Consider the following 23,756-nt stretch of genomic DNA (forward strand, 5'->3'; position numbering starts at 1 on the left):
CCTGTAAATGGCTTGGTTTCTGGGTGGGATTTTTTTTGTTTGTTTACATAAAAAAATTAGGTTCCAGGCTTCATGACACAATAGAATATGAGTAGAGAAGGGAGAATAAAGCCATTTCTGGGGTTTTTTTAAATGTAGTTTTATGCTTTAAAGTAGACAAAATGTCATTTATGGGAGCTGAGAATGCAACACAGATTTTGAATATAGAACTTCAAAAGATTATCATTGGCTCACTTTGAAAGAAGTGACTGTCAATTTTCTTAGCTTTGCAGACCACCAACATGTTTCCCATGGAAATGTAGATTGTGTGTTCTGTTGACTATCAGACTGGTTATTTTGTTAGTCATCTCTCACAGACATTTCATAGTAATGCAGGCAGTCCTGGGGTAACACTGGTAGCACAAGCTGGAATTGCAGTGCAAAAGTATGGCATTCTTCTGTCCTGTTCTATGGACACATGCAAAGCAAAATGTGTATGACCACATCACTGGGAGGCTGTGTAGTTCTAGACAAACATCATGGAAAAAGCAACAAAAAAACCCCAAACAAAACCTGGGAAAAACAAGTTAAAGCACTGATGGAGGTTGATGTTAAATGGTTGAGGGCCAAATTCCAGGACCCTTATCTCTGAAAATGACCCACAGCTCTTTCTCCTGCATGTTCCCATTCTAATGAACTTCAAGCAGAAAGGCAAATTGATAGCAAGTTTTGACAGTGCCCAGCTAGTTATGTGAAGCATGCACTGACAAAGGGAAATGAAGTTGATTGGTATGCTCCAATTCTACCTCTGGGTTACTAGGCCAACTGAGCAACAGAAGAATTGTCCTGACTAGAGCAGACCCATGATCCACCTACTTCTGTCTTCAACAATACAAGGTACCAGGGGTTTCAGTGCAGGGAAGAAGAAAGTTTTCAGGAGAGGGGTAAACAGTAACCTGAACTTAGGGAAGAGCCAGGTGCTCTCAGACAAGAGTAGGGATGGGGTGTGTCACTTGTCTAACTAACTCCTGCTTTTCTTTTACATGTGCTATACAGGAAGTGAGAGAGATAATCCAAGAATAAATAGACAAGCCAGAACTGAAAATGCAGATTCTGTTCCCAGCTTAATCATAAGGATCATGTGTGACCTCAGACACACCACTGCTGAGTGGGACAATAGTAGATAAATGTGTGTAAATGGCTAAAAATGTGAACTGGGATAGGCAATACTCCCATATCTCATATCATGGCTGTGTGAATGCATGTAGGATGGATGGATAAGTGATTTGATGCTGCAGTCCCATAGCAGTACAGGGGCAAGCCAATAACAATAAACTAGGGTTTACCTACTATACTTGGTGAAGGGACATATTAGGTCCCTATTTCTAGGGTAGTTAACCTTAGAAATGCTTAAGTTTGGTCTCCCTTCCCTTTGCAGAGAGAACAGGTTTCCAGCTGAGACCAGCTGCAGGACTCCTGTCTGCTCGTGACTTCCTTGCCAGCCTGGCATTTCGTGTCTTCCAGTGCACCCAGTATATAAGGCATTTCTCTTCTCCTATGCATTCCCCAGAACCGTAAGTTCGATGCCCTGGAGTAATCCCATCCTTCTGAATGTGTTGGGGATCATTCTCTCGGGAATGGCCCTGGAGCTCTATCCAGTAGTCCACAGAATGAAACAATTTAATAAACTGGTAGCTGGTGAGTTAGAAGGGGAAGTCATGCATGAGAGGGTGTGGTTCTCTGTCTCTCTTGGAAGTTGTCTGGGGAAGGAAAAGACTGGAGAATATCTGATTTAATCTTTTCATCCTGCCTTCAGTTACCATTTACTGGGGTTTGATTTCCTGCTGTGAAACTCTCCCAGTAAGTGCTGGCCAGACAACAGCAATTACATTTCATGAGAAATTACAAGTTCACACAGACGCTTTTGTTGTATGCTGGGACAAAACAGGGGCCTTTCAAAGATGTTGTGACATAGAAGGTTGGTGCCCATGCCATCCCAAGTGAGACAATAGACAAGGTAGCAGGGGGCAGCTGGCTCCCATGGCAGAAGGGAATGTTCTGTCACACTCCTTGTAGAGCCAGGACAGGTATGGAGGCATCCACTGCAGAGCAGCCCTCACACTATCTCCCTTTGGGGTCTGTTGGCTAAAATTCTTTATGGGAAGTTAATGAAGTGCAAGAAAGGAAGCCTTTAATAGACATGAAGGTCACTTATTTTTCAGAGACTGCTGCCATGAGTTACTGGGTCATGTTCTCATGCTAGCTGACAAGGAGTTTGCCCAGTTCTCACAGGTAAGCTTGTTCTGCTGGATGTTCAAGCAACTGCTCTGGATAGCAGGCCAAATGTACCTTAAATACCTGCAGTTTACCATAAAATGCAACTTTAAGACTGGGCTGTGCCTGAATCATGACCTCCAGCGGTGGTGGTCTAGCAGCACTCTGGGAGACATTTACTCCAAGGGAGTGGTAGCACTGCTCCCTATGGACACGGTGTAAAAGGAAGGGCAGGGAGTGCTTGTGGGACCTCTCTGTGTGGGAGGGCTATGTCAATAGCCCTGTAGAAGGATGTCTCTGTAGTGCTGGTGGTGGAGCTTTACTGACCATGCTGCTCTCCTGGCTTCCCGTCCTGCACCACATGAATCTAAACAGCAACAGCCGCTGAGACCCCAGGCTGGTTCTGTCTCTGGATGTACGTTTTTATCTCACATGAGACTTTAATTTTGTGCATCACCATGTCATTCATCAGAGCTGTTTTTCCTTTTACAACTCACCAGATTCTCACAGCATTGCTCACACTGGTGAGGACACTCCAAAAAGCAAACAGAGCTTCTTTGTACAATAAGGGAATATTTAGTATGAGGAGTCAGTGTCAGACCCAAGTGAACTCAGTGACCTTGCATAATTAAGGACTTCAGAACTATGCATGTTCCTCAAAACCATAGCAGAGGGAAGAAAGTAGCTCACTGTCCAGGCTTATCAGTCAGTGGCTAGTGTGGAAACTGGCAATAAGATCAGAGGGGCACCATGATGTAGGTTCCTGTCAGAATATTTTGAAAAGAAAATCAGCTTACCTCATATAATGTGGTTTCCAGTTGTATCAACTTGAATACATGCCAGTAACCCTTTTGATCATAGATACTGGTTTTTATCAGAATCAGAAGAGTAGGACTTTAAATATCCTATTCCTCTATAATTTATTTTGGAAGAAAACTCTCCAGTTCAGTTCAATACCAGAACTCAAGATACATTAGAAATAAAAGTTTATAGCAATTTCACAGCTTTCAGTTTTCTTCTTTTCCCATCATTAGCACAGAGTATACAACATGGGATCACATTAAGTGAATTTTCACATTTCACTTTATTTTTCCCACAAGGTGTTTTCACAGTTGAAATTCACCCCATGAAAATTCTTTTTTATTCCATTCAACATGAGACGATGAATGGTAAAAATGCCCTCATTTTGTTTGTTTGCTGCATGATATGGCTTCTGGGACAGCAGAAAAGAGACACCTACAGATTTCTATAGTGAGAATAGCATTTAACAGGGAGCACAGATGAAAGTAAACAGAACCATCCCTGAATGGTTCTGACCCGCTCATAAGGGCTGTCAGAAGGATTGAGAGACAGAAAAGGAATGGCAAAGATAAAACCCACCTTGTTGTCCTTCCTTCTCTCGCCTCTCTCTAAATCTCTGCCTGGGATAGACAGTCTAGGATTAAGCCAAGAGATGGTTAATTTTACACAGAGAACACAGGATTAAACACTCATCTAATGTGGCTCCCAGTGGTATGTAGCTGGGGGCCAGGGAGAGGTAGGCATCCTGGAAGCCATAGAAGGTCATTTTGGGTGACAAAAACAATGAATAGTTCATGCTATTCATGCTAGAAATTATGTGGTACTCCCCCTTCCCCTCTTTCTCTCCCTTGGGCTGAATAATCACACTAGTGTAACACTGCCTGCTTGCTTACTTGCTTTAGGATATTGGACTGGCTTCTCTTGGATCATCTGAAGCGGAGATTGAGAAACTGGCCACAGTAAGTACAGATGGCAGTTTAATATTAGAGGCAAACCCCAAACAATTCACCGCATATCCCTTACTGTGCAGGGAAGGCTCTTCTTGTGTCTCAGGTTAACTACAGAATGGGAGCATCAGCCAGATTTTCTGCCCCTCCTCCACAGGTCAGAAAGGTTCTGGAGCAGGGACTGGAGTCCCTGTGGGGGAGCCCAGAAGCATGTAATTCCACCTGAGGATATGCTCACACTTCTTGATTTTATAAGAACATATTTCTTAAGTTGAGTTTTTACAATTTCAGCCACAGGATGGTCCCAACTCACTTTCCAGATTCCCCCACTAGACTAGATACCAAATGTGATACCTGAATTTTCTCCTACATAAGGTGCAGAGAACCATCAGAATTTGATTCACCCCATAATCATTAACCACACAAAATAGGTGAGCACTTAACAGCAATTTGAGAGCAGGTGTTGTCTGTTCTGAGTCACTAGGCTGTATACATCTGTCAAAACAACTCATGAAGTCCTATGCTGCCATCTTAACTTGTTCTGAAAGTCCTCTGGAGGCCAGTGATTTTTTTCTAATAATGACAGCGATTTACCAGTCTAGATGACTTTTTCAGAGAAGGAGAGAGGCCTCACTGTTACCCAGGTGGGTGGGGTTCATTTAGAAAAGGTAGTGGATGGGAGGGAAATGTAACTCCTGAAATCCCTCTCCCAGCCCACAGCCCCACTCAGGAAAGAGATTGTTGCTCACCTAAAACCCATCTGCACAAATCCATCCTTAGGTCAGGAGTAGGTAAGACTAGCCTTATTTTTAGAGTTTGAAGAACAAAAGGTACCAGTGCTGAATTTTTCACAACATCATCCAGGTCCTGGTCTGGTGATGTGAGGACACCATGACAGTGACAGTTCACATTTCCATTGCAATTTCCACTCTCTGGGTCTAGAAAGTCTAGAGTGAGATTAAGGTCTGTACCTTTGCTACTGTGAAAAGAATTATGAGTCCCAGAGAGCCATTTTGCATTCTTACCCAGGTCTTGGTGAGATTGGGTTAAGGCTGGTGGCTTATAAAGCATTTCCCTGCAAGCATCCCTCCCTGATCCTGGACTGGATAAGACTAGATTAGAGATAGGATTTAGATTAGAAGAATAATGGTTCTCATATCTGAAATTGTCCTAGTATCTTCTAGGGTTTGAGGAGATAGAATAAGGGCATCTTTTTGAAAGGGCTACCTGCAGTTCAGGGTCTGTGAGAATACAATTTTGTATCATTTAAGTATTCTGAACACTAAACATATTCTGGATTAACACCTCAATCCTCAAATGTTTAAAATTTATACATCTGATCTAGGCTCACTGTTTGAGTTTCCTTTTCTAGAAAGTGAAGGTAGAGAAGAATCTATAGTGTGTTCATTACCCTGACATAAAAATCTAATGTCAATTCTGTGATTATCTTTGGAAGTCCCTTTCATTCTCTGTTCATTATAAAGAGAATGTAGGCAATTAGCTTAGATTCTCTGACAACACTTAAGATAAAAGTTCCTTTAAAGAATCTCAACTTTGCTTGTTGCTATGGTCTATAACATTTGTAACACAAACTTTGAAGTGCCGCTATTTCATTCAGCCCTGTGACTTCTCTAAGCAGGTGGATCCATGCACCAGAGATGAGAAACTGCCAGTGTTCATGTCATCCACAGAGTGCCGCTAGCACCATTTCTTGTAGCCTGTTAAAACAGTGAGAGCTAAAAGAACCTCACTAACAGAAATCTGAATACAGGATATCTAAAGAAATAGTAAAAAAAAAAATTCCTCCTCCCATGTCCCATTCTGCAGTCAAAAAGGCCTCCTGCAAAATGAGCAGATACTCGAAAGACTTTTCACTGTGAAATAATAAGAATCAAGATTATTAACACAATAAAAAAGCATAATTATTAGCTGAACTGTAGAGAAAATGGCTCAGGATTTTCCAAAAAGAAAGATCCTGGCATGTTGTTTCATTAATGATAAATTTTCGGGCTAAAACCAAGTCATCAAAATTAAAAGGCATATGAAAAAGAGTGGGAGAGAGAGTATGTAAGATGCAGGATAGACAGAATAATATGGAGTTTCACATTCTTTTACAAATTCTCTGCAGTTCTTTAAACAGGGTCCTCAGAATGCAATACTTATGGCTAATCTGCAGCCAAGGTCTATCCCTGTGCATGAGGCAGCAGAGTGCTGTAAGTCTCTAAAGGAACCTTGAAGAGTTGTGATACAAAGTCATATTCTTGAAATGCCACTAAGGGATGTGTCATCCTTTTCTTTTTCTTTTTTTGGAAGTGGGACAAGTTTTGAAAATATGTGTGTAATATTTAGTGTGTTTTATATGTTGGGAGAAAAATAATTTTCTTAAAATATACAACTATAAAATTTGAAGATACAAATATACTAAGAAATAAGGGTAAAAGAAAATTAAAGGAAAAATGAGAATGAGAAGCTTAAAAATCCCTGCTTTTTCAACGTTTTTCACAAGCTGTTCTTCTTCACAGCTCTATTGGTTCACTGTGGAGTTTGGTCTCTGCAAGCAAAATGGATTGATCAAAGCTTACGGGGCAGGGCTGCTTTCATCTTATGGGGAGCTTATGGTATGTGTTTAATGCAAAGTATTGACAGATTTCTATAATCCAGTTTTCTGAACTCTCTGGTAAAAGCAAACTATGTTCTTCTGCATAAACTAGTACAATTTATAATTCAGATTTTTCTTTTGCAAAGGAATTAATTCTCCCTTCCCAGAAGCTACTGAGTAGAGGGAAAACTACTGTGGTAATGTACCTGTCTTCCATCTAGAGGTGAAATGCAATGAAAGCAACCATCCTATAAAGTGTTAGATCTGTAGTAATGTAGTTGACTATAACATAAAACTCACGTACCTTTCTGAATTACTCACTAGAGGGCAATATTATGCCTATTGTGAACTCAGCTGTTTCATCCATGCCATTGACATTCACATAGATTTGAACCAAAAAGGCACTGACTGACTGGACCAAATAAAGTGCAGAGAAACTGTAAACAACACGGACACTTACAAAAAGAAAGTGCTTTAATATTTTACATTCCTAAATAAATTTCAACACTAATTTCAACTCCAATGTTACATAAATGAAAATCTGTGTACAGGGGTTTGATAATGCCCTGCTTGGACAGATTAGCTGTGGAAAGAGGAACTGTACACCTTTACAGAAAGCTTATGGGTTTCCCCTCCTTTGGACAAACAGCTGATAGGAGACATATTAACTTCTTATTTTTGCAGAGCACTGAAGTAGGTAATGATTTTTTAGTTGCAAAACCTCTAAACTGGTATCCACAAGTCTCAACTGCTTCAAGCTTGTGCAGGTACTGGATGATTCTTTAAAATTTGGTCAGAGACAAAGGAAAATAAATAAGACTCTTTTGAAGCATTTTCATAAACCAGAAACCTTTTTTTTTTTTCCCATGTGAGATATATTTTAAGCTTAACACACAAACCAGCAGCCTAACAGGGCTACTTTCACATGGAACCATTGCTGAATTTGCATAGCTTGGACTCCCATAACTGGAGATCATTGGATTGTTATGACAATAAACATATTACAAAACTTTCCTAATGGTGTGCAGTCAGCCCACTTCCTGTGTCAATTCAAGACATTTAAAGTAGGAGACCCAACAGAGGGGCTGCTGAAATTAACACAGAAAAAGGGGCAACCCACCCAGACATCAGCCGTCATTTTACCACTTGCTGAGTTTAGCACTGGTTTTCTCCCAGCACTTGCAATTTGGAGATTTTTGTGAGCAAACTCTGTAGAGAGCTTTCTCTCTTGAAAAGCTGAGAGATCTGCATGCTCCTCAGCCCTCTAGAGAAATAAACAGGACTTCCTTTCTACCAAGCAGCCTGATCTTGTCCTGATTGCTCATGAACTTCAGCTGAAGTGTGCTAGCACTACTGTGGTAGACTATCTGTAGAACAATGAAGTGTATTTCTTTGAAACAGCACACCAGTAAGCTCCCCTACAAATAAGGCTCCAGTGCAATGCATTTTGTTTACATGTCTATCTGTTCTAGGATAAGTCTGAAGCTACTGTTTATAAGAGAATCCTTCAGTACTTGCTATATTCACTGCCAACAAACTAGAAATATAAACTTGCATTTATTTACCTGGTAAAACCATAAAGATCCACTGTCAAAGCACAATTTGATGCAACATGTATTATAATCTGCTTGTCTTATTTTATAGTTTTAAATGAAATTCATTTACATGTCAAACAGGGTACTAAAGGGCGGAGGTAATCATATTGCTGATACTTACGTAGCTTTCACAGCAATATGCACCCCAGAATCTATCTGCGTGATATTGCCTCTTTTTTCCATTTAATTATGACACAGATGAAGGTAAAAAATCTCATCATAAAAATGCTTGCTTTTGGAGAGTCTGGATTTGAGTGCAACAGATTTATGCTCTCTCCCCTCTTTTTCTATCCTTTTCTTCCCCAGACAGCAACAACTGCTTCTGCTTTTGATTAAAGAAGTAGGCAAGAACTTGTGTACAAAACTGTGCTATATCACACAAAAGTACAACTGCATCTTGAACTCCCTACCTCTGAGGTTGACAGTAGATGTCATAACTATCCTTGAGTTGATAAATGGCAGTTTCTTCTCATTACTTGTATCATCAGTAGTTGTTGGGTAAAGCTACTGCATAAACTTTTGATAAAGCTGGGTTCACCTGGGTCTTCATCCATCATATCACTGAAAATACGTGCAGATGTGACTGCATTTATATTCACTACGTAACGAAGAAGGATTATCCCCCTTCCAACAATGTGTCCATCTTGTACATAACACCTAATTCTGAAGATGGGCAAGTAGTTAACCCGCAATGCTGTTATGCATCCTGTACAATCCCTGTGTGAGCTCTGCAAGTTCAACACTGCATAGCTTCTGGGACAATAGCTTAGTGGTTCTGTCCACTTCACCCTAAGCATCTGAAAATTTTTATGTACAAATTAATTATATCCATGTCTTTAGGTACCGAAGTCTCCTTCTATGGCTGGTAGATTTATCTTTTTATTTAAAACCAAACTGAAATATAGAAATATTTCCATTTCATCCCTGTATTCTGCATAAGCATGTGATTCTAACCACTATAGGCAGTGGCAGTGCAAGTAAAGCAGTGAGGTGCTGTGCCTAAGCACCTGCTAGCAACTTGTAAATGTATACCTATTGTTTCTTTCATGGCTGAAGAGAGGAAATATTTGTAGTGCAGTATCTATTTCATAGGAGGGTGTGTTTTATTTTTGTTTTAGAAATAAAGCAGTGGCTATACAGATCTGTTTGAGAAGATGACGACTGGAAGATAGAGAGGCTCAGGATAGACTTCAGTTTCTTGCAAAAAACACTTTGCAGTATTAGACTGGCTCTTGAAAAAGCTCTAGACAAGTTTTGTTGCTGCTTGGGAGAAAGCCATTATCCATGCTAAAAATTGTCTGCCAGTCTTCTCAGTATGGGCCCAGAGGTAGGTTTCTGCATGGAGTTCCCAGACTTGATTCCCCATCATTTAGCTGATCGACATATTTGGCACAGGTGGTGAAGTTTTTGGCACTTTGTTGGCAGTGAATATAGCAAGTACTGTAGGATTATCACTGCGGGTCATGTGTTGGAGGAGACACACTGCAGCAGCCTGTGCAAAGGAGGGTTTTCCTCATCACTGAACGCTTTTAGATCAGGCATAGCAGGATGATTTGATCACTGAGGAGGCAATAAGGACAGCAGTTACTAAGGTTAAATGGTTAGCTACAAGAACAGAACATCTAAGGAGCTGGAGAGGTGAGCACCAGTACATCCAGCTAACGTGGTGTGAGAACTTAGCATCAGCAAGAAACCTGGAAACATCCCTGAACTGCAACCTGGACTGACTGTGGGTGTGTGACTGCAACCCAGGGAACCACATCCTGACTATAAAATCTTCAAAACATTTTCCTCTGCTCTACAGCACACTCTCAGCAGTTTAAACTCACATTCAGGTAGATATTTGCTTTGGATGATTTGATCCTGCCTAAACTCCGGGCAAAACTTGGGGGAAAGACAGAGGATGAGAGGTAGAGCTAGATAATATCTGCGTGAGTCTTGAACTTGAATCTCTGTTATCTAACAAATGATTTAGTAACAGCAGCTATGTATCAGAGGGATAACCATACCCGAGTCTAAACTGAACAGTTGTAATGGGTCTGACTGCTGGCCAAACTTGCCTCCTCTGAACTGTAAGAATTCCTCCCCGACAGCTCTCAGTATTGCACTGTTTATTTCACTATATTCTGTCAGCTGTTCTACATTATCCAAAATGCTTCTTCTGTTAACACTCAGCTGGACTCTGTCCTACATACTGTAAAATCTTATGGCTCATACCGCACTTCTGGCAACACTCGGTGCTACATATGCTTTTCTTGCAGCACAACTAGTACTTAACTTGTAGAGGCCTTTAAGGCCATCCGGTTTCAAGCTGAACTTCCACTGAAATCAATGGGATTTCAGTTCTGCTTCAACACTGACAGCATAGCGGGACCCCTGTCAGGTTTTGAGTTTCTGAAATCTTTTCCCATTAGTCCCCAGAGCTTCTAAGATTCTAAGAGCAGCCTCATGTTTGTGTATACTCCAACCATCTTAGATTGTATGAGTGCTCTCTAAAGTTTATTCTTCAATTACGCATTGCAAATGAAGAGCAAGAAAAACACCATCTTTTAGCATTTTATATTCTTTCTCTTTTTTTTTTTTCCTTTAAAACCACACATGTATTTCTGCACAAGCTCTGCAGTATATTGGTCTCCTGGTTGAGGCAGGCCTCCAGTGATGGAGAGTACAGGCTCAGTTCAGTGAAATATGTAAAAATGGGCTTAAGGATACTGTCTGAATTTTTCCAGTTAGCAGATTGAACTGAAACTCTTCTGCAGTGTCACCCACTCTTACCAGTTATTTACAAGTACCATAAGAGTTGGCATTTGGATTATAAAATAGGGAAGGGAGCTTTCTGAAGACTGAGGAAGAAGAGAGAAAGGCAAAGAGGCAAATATCAAAGAAGAGGTGGGTACTAAAAGACTGTCCCTAGGTGGATGGGATGGTCTGAAGGTGGATAAAAAGGTCTTAATATTGACTGAGATGGGTTGCCTTTTTCCTTTTGGTTTGCACCCAGGACACTTCACCAAAGTGTCTGTGGGACACCAACCTGGCCAACTGGAGGCCCAAACAGCTTTTAGGGACATCTGTGATGCAGTTCAAATGTGACTGGAGCTAAACCAGCTTTAAAGGACCTCATTTGGGTTTCAGAGGCAGACAAACTGTTTAAGAACTCAATTTAAGTCTGACCTGTGCTGCCTTCTTAGGAGTCTGTGTTGGTACTAAACTGGTGTCTGGTTTAAAGGTCTTTCCAGTATATGTAAACAAATGATAAAAATGTGCCTCTGGACTGCATTGTGGACAGAAGTGGCTTCCATAATCTTCCTGTTTGCCTGAGGGACAATGTAAAAGAACTTGAGAAGAGCATATAGAAGAACCCTGTGAGTCCAAAGACACAAACATGCACACACAGAGGATGCTGCTTCTTTATATTTTGGGCTTCAAGGAAGATTTTAGGCTGCTATACTGACCGGAGAGCTGTGCATAAAATACCAGAGGCATTCTGTCTGTTCTTCAGTGCAGGAAATGTGAGATTTGTGACATGGACCAGGGGACTTTGAAGTAATGCTGCACAGGACTGGGAATCTTCTATGATACTAGTTGAAGAAAAGTAGTATGATATTATTTTCTTCTAGATATTTATTTTTTGGGAAGTGCCATAGACTTTCCCTTCCGTGTCTGAGAATATGACTGTGACATCCAGTAGTCCATCACTATAATATAGAAAATATGTCTTTTTTATTATTTCTTCTTTAAAAAAATATTTATTATTTGATTTATTAACTGCTAATTATGAAAATCAGCTTTGACCTGTGAAAGAATAGGACTTGATATTATCCCTAACTATTCCACAAAGAGAATTTCACAGTGCAGCAGAGACTAATTCTTTCTCTGTTCATTCACCTGCTCTAACCTGTGTTGTTCCTGCTACAAAGTATGCTTTGTCAAACAAGCCAGAGTACAAGCCTTTTGATCCAGAAGTGACTGCAGTTCACCCCTATCAAGATCAAGCCTTCCAGCCTGTCTATTTCATAGCAGAAAATTTTGAAGATGCCAAGGTCAAGCTTCAGTAAGTAAAGTGATTGTGGGTATTTTCATTGAGGGGGTCACACTGTCTTGAGTCTTAATCTCAAATACATCTACCACTATTGCAATAACCATGCCAGGCTAACTCATTGCATCTGCTTAGTGGCTTTTTTGCAACAAAATTAAACATGAGCTTGTTTATCTCAGAAAAGCTTCATAAAAATTCAGAATTATATATTGCTACGCCCTGTTGCATGCTAAACCTTAACAGTGCTTCATTTTAGCAATTTCTTAAGTCTGTAACTGTGAGAGTGCAGTCCCACCCTATGTGCTAGTCCATACAAATAGGAGGTCATGAAGAACTGTTTTACCCAAGGTCACACAGAAATTTTATAGCAGTCCCAGGAATTAATATGGATCAGCAGGGGGCTTAAAAAACAAGGTTGCCTTTCTCCTCCCATTATATCTGCTCAAGAATGCAGAATCAGCATTCACAGGCAATATAATTTCTACACAGTAGCTGACTGCAACCTAAATGACATTATTTCAAAGTAGCTTGAGGTGTTTCTAAACATATTTCTTTAACTGTATTATGTTATGCAGTAAGGATTTTTTTTTCTTTTTTTTTTTTAAGTAAGCAGAGTTTAAATTCTGGCCTTCATCTCCAACAGTTAAAACAACATGACCAATTCTGGCTGGAGGCTGGTTGTAGAGCTACTGGGGAGCATGTAGGAGCTGAAATGAGGAATTTATTAGAAGAAGAGAACCTGAGCCAGACTTCTTCCCTACTCTCCCCGCCTCTTCCCCAGAAGCACTGTCTGCTGGGGCTATAGCAATGGCTAATTAGGCTCCTCATCTTAAATCTGAATGTTCACATTAAATTTTTAATATGTGTAAAAACGTAAGTGAGAACTTACTGGCAGAAGAGAGAGAACTTGCAGAGCATTTGACTCAGGCAAACCTGAAAAGAACATACAAGGACAAGGAATACACCATTCTCAGTCTTGAAGCTTTTTAATACGTTTTTTCAAGACAGTTGCGGAGCCAAAGCTGCTCAAAATAACCAAAGGCACAAGAATCTGTCAGCACGGAAAACATATGGCAACATCAGTACAGGGGCTTCCTACCAGCGTGTACTTAATGGAAATATTGTCAAAAATGGCAGGTGATCATGTTTTTTTCTTTTAATAGAGACAGAAAAATAGAGGATGCCTAGTATCAACAGGTTTTTAGAATTTTACTCAGAAAGAGCTACTCCAGGTTATTTCTTGGAAGTGAAGGCGGCAGACATGCTGTGCTCCTGCATTCCTCCGCTTGTGGTTGTAATAACTCTGAACTGTGTTAGTGGAGAGCTGTGAGAGCACAGACGGGTCTAAGCCAGCCTCGCTGAAAAGCAGGCACTGCAGATCTTCAGGGCTGCAAGTAGTTCAGCCTTGGGGAGAATGTACTGCACCAGACAGCATTAAAGAGTACCAGTGAGGATGTGTCAGAGCAGCCTCTGCTCCCTGATAAGTCCATGACCACATACTGAGAAATTAGGTCCTGCAGGTTTTACACTTAAGGAAATGCCTCTTGAACTAGAAGCTCTGTCTTCTTCCCCCCACAGAAACTACGCAGTGAAGATCAAGAAGCCTTTTGCTCTGCACCACGACCCCTTCACCAACAGCATTGAGATTATGAACACACCACAGAAAGTCAAGAAGGCACTCTGTCAGATGAAAGAGCAACTAAAAAACCTCTGCTTGGCCCTTGAAAACCTCTCTTAAAACTACAGCAGCTCATCTCACCTGTCACTGAGATACTTGAAGGTGGTTTCAGCACTTGAAGAGTTAGTGATGAAGTTGTAGTTGGATGCAAAAGTCTCTAATGTGCAAACCAGCTCAGTTTATCTAATCTTCTCACCATAAATTATGCTGCTGACTTATACATATTAGTAAGTTCCTATATAGTATGTTTCAATGATAAGAAAGCCCAAGTTACTCCAATTTTTGATAGGTGATATGACCTACATCTGTTTGCAGTGTATTTTTCTGTTACTGGACTCTTGCAGGGTTTTTTTATTCTCCTGCCACCTTTTCAAGTTATCTGTCACAAAATAGCATAGTAACTTTTCATCCACACAGTCTTTTACTTGCTGCCTTCATGACATGATCACAACCTCTTAGATTGGCTATCTGCCTATGGTTAGCAGTCCTTGCAGCTAGCTCATTGCTGGTAACAATTCCTATTAACTATTGTGCCCACAAACTATGAATGGTTCCTCTTACAACGGGAAAATACAAGACTTTGTAAGAGGAACACTTTACTTCTGCTCACTATTTATTTTTTTAAATACTCATCTCATTCAGTAGCCTTCAAATATGACAAAAAGTTTCCTGTCCCATTTCAAATCACAGAATATTTGTACTTTGGCTAAAAGAAAAAGCAGAAAATAAAAAGCCCAAGATACTCTGGCTCTGTCACATACAAGGATGCTTAATTTGAATAGGGAAATTTGAATTCTGTGGAGGAGATTTGTGTAAGGAAAGATCAAGGGTTGGACTTGATGATCTCAGAGGTCTTTTCCAACACAGCTGATTCTATGATTCTATGATTTGCAAAGAGGTCTTTAAGAAATAGGCTTCTGTTGGTTTTTCATGGGATTCAGATTCTCCAGGATACCTTTAAAAATCTTTGCTTCTTATTGATGTCATAATGATTGTAGTAACAATCAAAATATATGGAATATCTGGTGGAAAACCTAAGATCAACCACTAGCAGCTGTATAGCCTTGCTATGGAAAAAATATCTGATATGTGCTCCAATTCATCTGTTCGCCTCTCTAGCCCCTCTCTGAGATGTTCCTGAAATTAATCTACAACCTGCAGGTTGTGTTTCCTAGAATCAATCTAATATGTGCCTTTCATGTTCTTCATATCCACTTCCTTCCTCTACTGTTCACAAATAGAGAGTTTAGGAAAAGAATATGATGCTCAGGAGTAGAAGGGTTCTCTCTCAACAGCAGTGCAAACAGGATTGATGCAGGTTACAGGTATGGCATAAGCAGGGAAAATGTGGATCTCATGGCTCAAGCTGGGTGATAGTGATCCACAAATGTGATTCATCCTGCACAGCTTAGAAGCTCTACTCATTTATTCAAAAGTGTATTTAGAATGTGGCAGACAGCTTCTCTGTCCACTGTTACCCACCAGCTGCCAGCGTACAGGGTCTGAATGCTGAGGGAAATGTGAGGTGGTTTGGCTTTTGATGGAAAAGGAGTTATCATCTCTTCCTGAACTGGTCACTGTGGGATAGGAGCATGTACACAGACAGGCACAACAGAGCAATCCACATGCTGTTACTTCATGCAGAGCTATATCTCACTGTAATTTGTCCACATGCCAGGCTCTAAAGAAACTGTCTTATTGAAAGTTAATGGAATGCTGTCTCTTAAACTTTCACATCTACAAGCACTTCAACAAATTTTCCCATGAGTAGTAATACTCAAGATCTGGGGAGCTGTTGCAACCGCTCCATTTTATTAAAGTGTGGTGATGCCTGAAAAATTTGGAAGTATCTTGACAAAAATGGTTATGAGACCCCCTGTCTCTCAACAGCAGGAGCATCCCAAGATTTTTTTTTTTCAAGTCCAGGATTCTTCTATTCTATTCCAGAAGAACACTTGTATATCATAAACCCTGTTTTGCTAGAAATTCAGCCAGGGACAGAGCTGAAGTGAGTTCCTTTCCTTCCAGTATATTTCTGCTATGATGGAGGATGATCTCTCAGCATGCTTTTATGGATTTAATTCTACTCATCCTGCTCATAAACACACACAGAGAAATACCATTTCTCCTCAGAGCAATTTGTTTTCTTACATATTGTAATAATTTATCTGTCTGTTTCCTGCCAATTGGTGCATAGGCAAAAATGTTTGATAGCTCACAATAGATTGTTTTTAGAAGTATTATTTTCATCAATCAGTCCTTTTACAGTGAAAATTGAATCATGTGCTCCAGTTCTGTATGTTTTCTTTTTCTTTCTTTTTAAGTGGAAGATAATGCCAGAGCGGAAGAGCTATCAAAATATTTTCTATAGACAGGCTCTGTAGGCCATAGGGTCTTTTTCATGTATTCCCTCTGAAATGGTTGAATGTGGAATTTAGACTTGAGTTTGGCTATTACTCAGAACAGACCTATATTTGGAAGAAATGAGAGACCTGATGGATTTGTTTTGCCCAAGGCCTCACACTTTCCTTGGAGGGACTCCAGGCCCGCCCACACACCCTTGTCTTTTCCAGTTCCTGTAGCAAAGAGAGAAAAAGAAGCCATTTGGAGCCAGATTCTCCCACCCTTACACACGCTGAGTAGTACCCAATCTCTCTAGCAATCCCAGTGACAGTACTGAGCCTGTCTAAGGTGCTGTACACAGGCCACAAGAGCAGGATTATCAAAACCTCTGTGGGTGTACTTGTTTGGTTTTTTTTTAATTGTCTTAGTGATAGTCAGCTGGCATACATGGCTAGGGGAGGCTCCAGTGAAACTTAGTGGAGCTGCAAAAGTAATGGATTTGGCTACTTGAACTTTTAAGATGTGTAAATGTTTTTCCAAAGGAGGTAAATCTTTCCCTCCTTCCTCAGGCAGAACCTACCCCAGGATAGCCGTGTTTGAGGCTCCCCTCTAAGAAGGTCCAAATTCTTTTCTTTTGATTCAATGTAGTGACAAAACAAAAGCCTTCAGGGTTACATCCTTATGAGTTACACGAGTCATTCTGCTCTTCCAATAGTCGTTCTTTCACTTCCTCACAGAAGCCAAGAAGTACCTCATACTCCTGTCAGCCTAAGGCAGCAGTGATGGGAAAGGCAGCTATGGAGCCTCCCGATGAAAATAATGGCACAGAGGAAAAAGCACCAACCAGTAAAAATATGTCTTTTTGTCAGTTTGCATTTCAGCAATTTCATATTAATCTTGCACAAGAAGGTTCCAAAGCCAAGTAAAACACATCTTGTGACTTGAAACTGAACTGATGAACTCCCCATGGGTCCTTTGCTTATCCTGATAAACTTATTTTTCCTAGATGGAGTGCATTTAGAACAAAATAGTGTATGTTATTAAATCTGTACTGTGTTGTTCTGTTATACATGGGAGAGTTAGTAAATTCAGTTTGTGGGTTTGGGTTTGTTTTGTTTTTTGGCTAACCAAGTCTGTCCTCTACCAATTTTGGTCCACCTTCAAGTCTCCAGCTGCTTCACTGCTTCCCTGCAGATTTGCTAGGGATGCCAAGGGTACCACTGTGTAAGGAGAATACAGTTATGCAATTTGGAGAATTTGGCAGGACAGGAAGAGGAAATTTAGGCTGGCCTCCCACCCACTCCCATGAGAAACAGTGTTGTATTACAGTGCAGAGCTGTCATCCTCAGAAAGACCTTCTCAATCACTTCCCTTTGGTTCCCTTAATATTTTGATCTTTATACTACCTGGTGAATGCAAACATTATTTAACCATTTCAAGAAAGGCCAGCAGGGGGAGAAAAAAAAAAAAAAAAGAAAAAAGAGAAAGACCTTTCAAGGAAGGAAACTTCATTACCCTCAGTCTTCCTTATCTCTGATGATCTGTGAAGGAAGAAGAAAACAAATCAAAGCAAGCTTCCATCAAAATGATAGCATATTCCTGAAGAAACCTAAAACATTTAATTCTTCCACGTACAACCACACACATGAAGATCTCCTTACACCCATCACTGAAATACCATCATTTACCCAGTAAACCATGGCCATCAGTTAACCACGCACAGAAGTATTACATGACTTCTTGAGTCAGGAAATGAAGCTACCAGGAAAAACCCTCCAGTAGCTTTGCCTTACACACATACTGCAAAAACATAAGGCTCCCTGGAGCCTGCTTCCATAGATATCCTACAGCATGGAGAAGTTCCAGTTGGCATAGAAACAGATGGGTATATACATACATCACTGGTAATCTCACCCACCACTAATCAGGAGTTTATACATGGGCTTTGAGATTCAGTTAGAAGACATTGCAGCATTCTTCGGCTGGCTCATGTTCAGAGGTTGGCAGAAAGGGTTACTGGCTCTATCGTATTAAATATACAGTAAGTTTGGGTAATGCTGGTGGCTGAGGCCCAAAGTGAAAGCAAATCTCTGGCACCCTCTCCCACCACAAAAATTCCTCAGGGAAAAGAAAGACAGACTAGAAAAAGAGTCTGGCTGACACCTGGCAGAGCAAAGGGATGAGGAACGGAAAGCACCAGTGCATAGGCCTGAAACTTGTTTGCTTTGCATATGCTGTTCCATTATACCTGAGAAACGTTTCTGTCTGAAAGGGAGCTTTCTAGCATAAAGGAGGAAATTTGGTACCTGTGAGAGTGTGGAGGAATTTAGATTAATTAAGACTTTTTAATCATGCCTGAAGAGTGTTAGCTTTATCTAAGACATTTACTTTCAACATGGAGTGCAAAGCTTGGAAAGTAGAAAAGGGGTCTTTGGAAAAGAGTTTTTTACATGGTGTGTGGAAAAGAACACACCAAAGAAGAGCAACAGGGTTCATGAAGGGTCTGGAAAACATTTCTTATGAGGAACCACCAGGAGAGCTGGGTTTGTTTAGTCTAGAGAAGAGGAGGCTCGGAGGCAACTCATTGTTCTCTACAGCCACCTCAAAGGAGGTTATAGCGATGTGGGGACAGGTCTCTTCTGCTGTACCTGAAGTGAGAGGACAAGAGGAAATGGCCTTAAGCTGAGACAGGGGAGATTCAGGTTAGATACTAGAAAAAAATTTTCACTGTTAGAGTAGTCAGACATCGGAATAGGTTGCCCAGGAGGTGGTGTTCAAGCGGCATCAGGTTCTGGTGCTGGGTGATATGGTTTAGGAGTTACAGCGGTAGTGCTGGGTGGACCATTGGATTAAATGATCTTGAAAGTCTCTTCTAACCTTGACGATTTTATGATTTTATGATTCTACAAAAGTTGAAGCTGACCAGGCCTTGCTGCCTTGTGAGACGTAAGAGTCCTAAATTTTGAGTGAAGGCTACCTTAGGAAGGAAAAGCACTACCCCTCCAGAACTGTGTGCTAGGTGCTGTCTTTTACCCTGTTTAACTGTTTTGTCCCAAGTTTTGTTTTTTCCTTTAAATTAAAATTTTATTTATTGTTTCCTTCGATTTGTGTTTGCAAATGGGGAAAATTAGGCCACTGAGCATGACAAAGTTCAGTATTATTTTCTCAGGGGTTTGGGTGAAACTTGAGCAACACATGGACACTCTTAATTTTAAACCTGGCCCTTCCTGAAGGCTATTAAGACCTGGCAGAATGGTTACACTTGGGTAAAAGATGTGACAGCTACCATCTGATGTATCCAAACCAAACCTCTACTCCCATCCACAGACAATAGTGTTAATCTTCAAGGTATATCTTTCACAACTTTGACCATGATAAATTTAAACTGAAACTGCTGAATACAAAACATTGCACATAACACCTGTCAGGAACAGTAACTAGAAGAATTCCCTGATTCAGAAGTTGAGTATCTGAACTGACTGTTTTATAAAAATTTTAGACACCATTTACAATGATGTGGATTATTTAAGCTGTCACTGAAGTTGTAGAGTTTGAGCATGGTGTGCAATAAACCAGAATACACTGCTGACTTTAGTGAAGCCAGTTTGACTTGATCCCACAGAATCAACAACTAAATTTGTGTTGGGCAGGCTAATAGCTAAAATTTGGAAGTAAAAATGAAGGATCCATTTATAGTTATATCGCTGTGCGGCATTTAGTACTTTCCTCTTATATTTACTAATACCAACTATCAGTATTATGAAATATTCCTTGAAGTGGTAGACTGGCACACTTTAAATACCCTGATATAAAGAGACAATCACAATGAACTTGCAGAAGGAAAATATTTATTAATTTTTAATTGTCAAATGTTGTCTTTCAGTAACATCTCACAATATGACACAGATGATCATCATTATGTTTTATACAAGACTGTTAGAAAGTCTCAATAGAACTCATAAAAAAAGCCTGTTTTTAAGTATTTCCTGAATGAATCCCAAAACTGATGGGTTAGAAATGGAATGCATGTTGGATGATGATATGAATTTTGTACAGTTTAAGTCTTGTACTTCAGGCATTTCATTTGGTTCTGACTCTTGCATTAGTTCATATTTCTTGGTTTAAATATGAGTAAACAAAATTATTTAACTCGATTCCTGCATCTCTAATGTCCTACAAAGGCAGGTTTTGCAACTGAATCTGAAGTTTTGTCTCTTTATGAAATATTGTGCTAGCTGCAAAGAGGTTGAGGAGGAAGCAGTTTTTGCAAATGAAAGTTGCTAGTCAGTGTTGCTTGTTACAACTTTCTTCCAATTACTAATCTTTATCCCTGGGCAGGAAGCAAGTCAAAAGTTACCAAAATGGGCTTCCTATTACTAATCTATCATCCAATATTGCTATCATGTTGCATACACAATTTGGGAATAATTCCACCCCATCACTATTGTGGTACTGGCTTTCTGATGTTATTGCCTGTTTGGGTTGTGAGTAATCCATTCAAGCACAATTTCCCTGTACAGAGAAGTACACCATTTGTTTCTGTATTGCTATATTACTTGGTTAAATGGAGTTAAAGATAATTTTTTTTTTCATGGAGAAAATTGACTTCCTATTACCTTGACATCTCTATTTGTCAAGGAACCAGACTTGAAAACATGAAGCAAAGAAGCAATGTTGTCATTATACAGAAAACTAGAGAACACATCACTCTTTACTATTTAAATAGAAAGATGGTCTGTACAAAAATTTTCCTGCTTAATTTCTGAAATTCCTCCTCACATTCAAGCAGTTTACAAATCCTTGAAGTGCTGACTAACAGCTGACCAACAGCTGAAGACACTAAATTTATTACAGTGGACTGAAGGGCCCATATGCTTCCTACTGATAGCTTAGTTCTGTATCCTAAGTTACTAAAACATGGTACTACAACAGAGTTTCAGAAGCCTGTCTTAGGCTGTGCTTCATGGTGTACTATGTCACCTGAGAATACAGGAAAGGAAGTTCAGATTTTTTGCCTTCTAATGTATCAGTTTTGAGACTGTGGAATCCTGTTTATATTTGTGTGCAAGACAGAGAAAGATAAATTCTATCATTTGGGAAACATGGGGCAATAAGAAATATTTTTTTACATAAGGACCCTCACTCAAAAAGAATGTACTCCTGTAGCTGAGGACACCAACAAAAAACATGAAGAACTGATTTACTCAGAATTCCTCCTACAAAACCCTCACAAAGTCTTCTGCTAGCAATTTCTCTCTGGAGAAACAGGTTCAGAATTTGTCACATTTCCAGACTTCCACCCTCAGTAAAGAAGTTATTTTCAGCATTACACGAAAAACATTCACTAGCAAGATCTTGGTAGATGAAATTAAGTTCCACAGTGCACAACATGTTGCTCCACAGCAGCTCTGCTATTTCACACTATTAGTCAGTGGAAGAGAAAAGCAAAAGGACAGCAGGTGAGGAAAAAGTGGGAGAGTCCTAGATTCATGGCAGTCTTGTGTAGCAATTTTGCTGTGCTTGAGACAGAATAAGAGGCGAGTAATCTAATCCTGAATTAAAGGATCGCTCTTACACAGAGCTGGAGTGGAAGAGCACCTGCAGTGCACCTACTGTTCTTCATGCCCCTGTGCTTATGCCACACAAAAAGATAATATAGATTTTGGTCTTTTCCATGCCCTTGTAAGACAGAAGCTGGGGGCTTGCGGGGAGTTGTGATGTTTCAGTAAGTTTCTTTGGGAAACAGGAGAAGTAGGGCAGGGAAAAGTGCTGAAGAGAGCATGAGGACTCACATCCACAATAATTGCGGGTTGAATGTTATCCTGAAAGTGGAATCAAGAGATAGAAATGTTTTTCCTCTCTCTGCCAAAAAGGGAACAAGAAGTTGTGTGTAGGGGCATTGGTCCTATCAGAACTGTGTCTGGAATAATGAATATGTTACTGTACAGAATCAGAGAGTTTGGAAGGGACCTCTGGAGATGACCTAGTTCAACACCTTACTCAGAGCAGAGTCAACTAGAGCATGTTGACCAGTATTGTGTCCAGTCAGGCTTTGAATATCTCCAAGGACAGAGACTACACAATCTCTCAGGGTAACCTGTTTTAGAGTTTGATAATTCACAGTAAAAAACAAAACAAAACACCCACTTTTCATATTTAAACATAATTCCAAAGATTTGATTTTATGCTTATTTCCTCCAATCCCAGGGTATTGCTGAAAAGGGTCCCTACGTTCTTTACTCTCTCTATCAGGTATTTATACACATTACTAAGATCACACTGTCTTCACTTTCCCAGGCTGAATAGATCCATCTCTCTCAGTATCTGTATATCACATGCTCCAATCCATAAATAATTTTCACATTACTTCATTAGACTTGTCCCAGTATGTCTGTCCTAGTCTTTGTGACTGCAATGTGATTTCACCAGTGATGAGCAGAAAAAAAGGATCACCTTTCTCCTCCTGCCTGCAAGAGTGTTCCTAATGCAGCCTAGGGTACTGCTGGCTATCTTTACTTTGAGAGCAGATTCCTGGCTTATAATCAGTCTGTTGTCCACCACTACTCCCTAGCCATCAGGCCTTTTCTGCCAAGCTGCTTCTCAGCTGGTGCATAACCCTACTCTGCACTGGTCGGGCTAATCATCCTCAGGTGAAGGATTTTGCATTTCACTAAGATTCCGGTTGTTCCATTTTTCCAGTCAAGTCAACGAGTTCCTCAGTCTTTTCCATGATCCCATTCAGCAGCATGCCTATGTTTCCCCTTTTTTTTTTTTTTTTGGTAGATACACTTGTAGAAGCCCTACCTGTTTTCCTTTACATCTCTCACCAGATTCAACTCCAGCTGGACTTTGATTTTCCTAACCTCATCCTTCAAGGATATAATATGTCTATATGCCGTATGGGAGATCTGAAACTAAATCCATCTCTTGCATGTTTCTTTTTTTATGTTTCAGGTTTTTCTGGAACTCCTGTTTCATCCATGCAGGCCTCCTGCCACCTTTCCTTGGCTTCCTGTCTGTCAGGATGGATCATTCTTGAGCTTGGAAGAGACAATCCTGGTAAAAACGCCCAAACTGTCTTATGAAAATGTAGATGATGGGGGAAGTGAGGCAGAAGGAAAGCAGAAAGAATTCTGTTGCCTATCACTAAGGCAATCTGTGGTCATGTTAGAGACCCAAGTTCATGTGCTTACTCCAGCAGACATGTAATTTACCATGTGAAGAGAACTGCTCTAATACAAAAGCAATTGAGAAAGGCTTGGTCTGTAATACCAAATTAATTGGGCTTTTTTGACATATTCTCTGGATGTAGAAACCTTGAGTAAGATTTTGCATCACATCAGACCACAGAGAGAATTTGGTATCAGTGTAAATCTGGATCTCTAGCCTGTTGAGTAACAGGAGACTCAGTCCCCCAGAAGCTTTTACCTTCAGCCAATCACAGAGTCGTAGAATCATTAAGGTTGGAAAAGACCTCCAAGATCATCGAGTCCAACCTCTGACC

The 23,756-nt window shown here is 40.3% G+C and overlaps 1 protein-coding gene across 12 annotated transcripts in view; it reads left to right on the forward strand.

Moving 5' to 3' along the window:
• The window catches only part of LOC126645036 (tyrosine 3-monooxygenase-like), a 65,440-nt gene that overhangs the window by 14,978 nt on the left and 26,706 nt on the right, over positions 1–23,756 (forward strand). For 5 of the 12 annotated variants that reach the window (XM_050324975.1, XM_050324978.1, XM_050324974.1 and 2 more), the window contains exons 7-11: positions 1,418–1,553; positions 2,202–2,271; positions 3,957–4,013; positions 6,524–6,619; positions 23,207–23,311. In XM_050324975.1, the coding sequence (XP_050180932.1) occupies positions 1,418–1,553; positions 2,202–2,271; positions 3,957–4,013; positions 6,524–6,619; positions 23,207–23,311 (464 nt within the window). Of the gene's footprint in view, positions 1–1,417; positions 1,554–2,201; positions 2,272–3,956; positions 4,014–6,523; positions 6,620–11,699; positions 12,247–13,809; positions 14,137–23,206; positions 23,312–23,756 lie in introns of those variants that run through there. The other 7 variants (XM_050324969.1, XM_050324970.1, XM_050324980.1 and 4 more) reach the window with 3 other exon arrangements.

The sequence above is a fragment of the Myiozetetes cayanensis genome, unplaced genomic scaffold (genome assembly GCF_022539395.1).
Source record: "Myiozetetes cayanensis isolate MyiCay16 unplaced genomic scaffold, myiCay2020 scf3, whole genome shotgun sequence".
Classification (NCBI taxonomy): domain Eukaryota; kingdom Metazoa; phylum Chordata; class Aves; order Passeriformes; family Tyrannidae; genus Myiozetetes; species Myiozetetes cayanensis.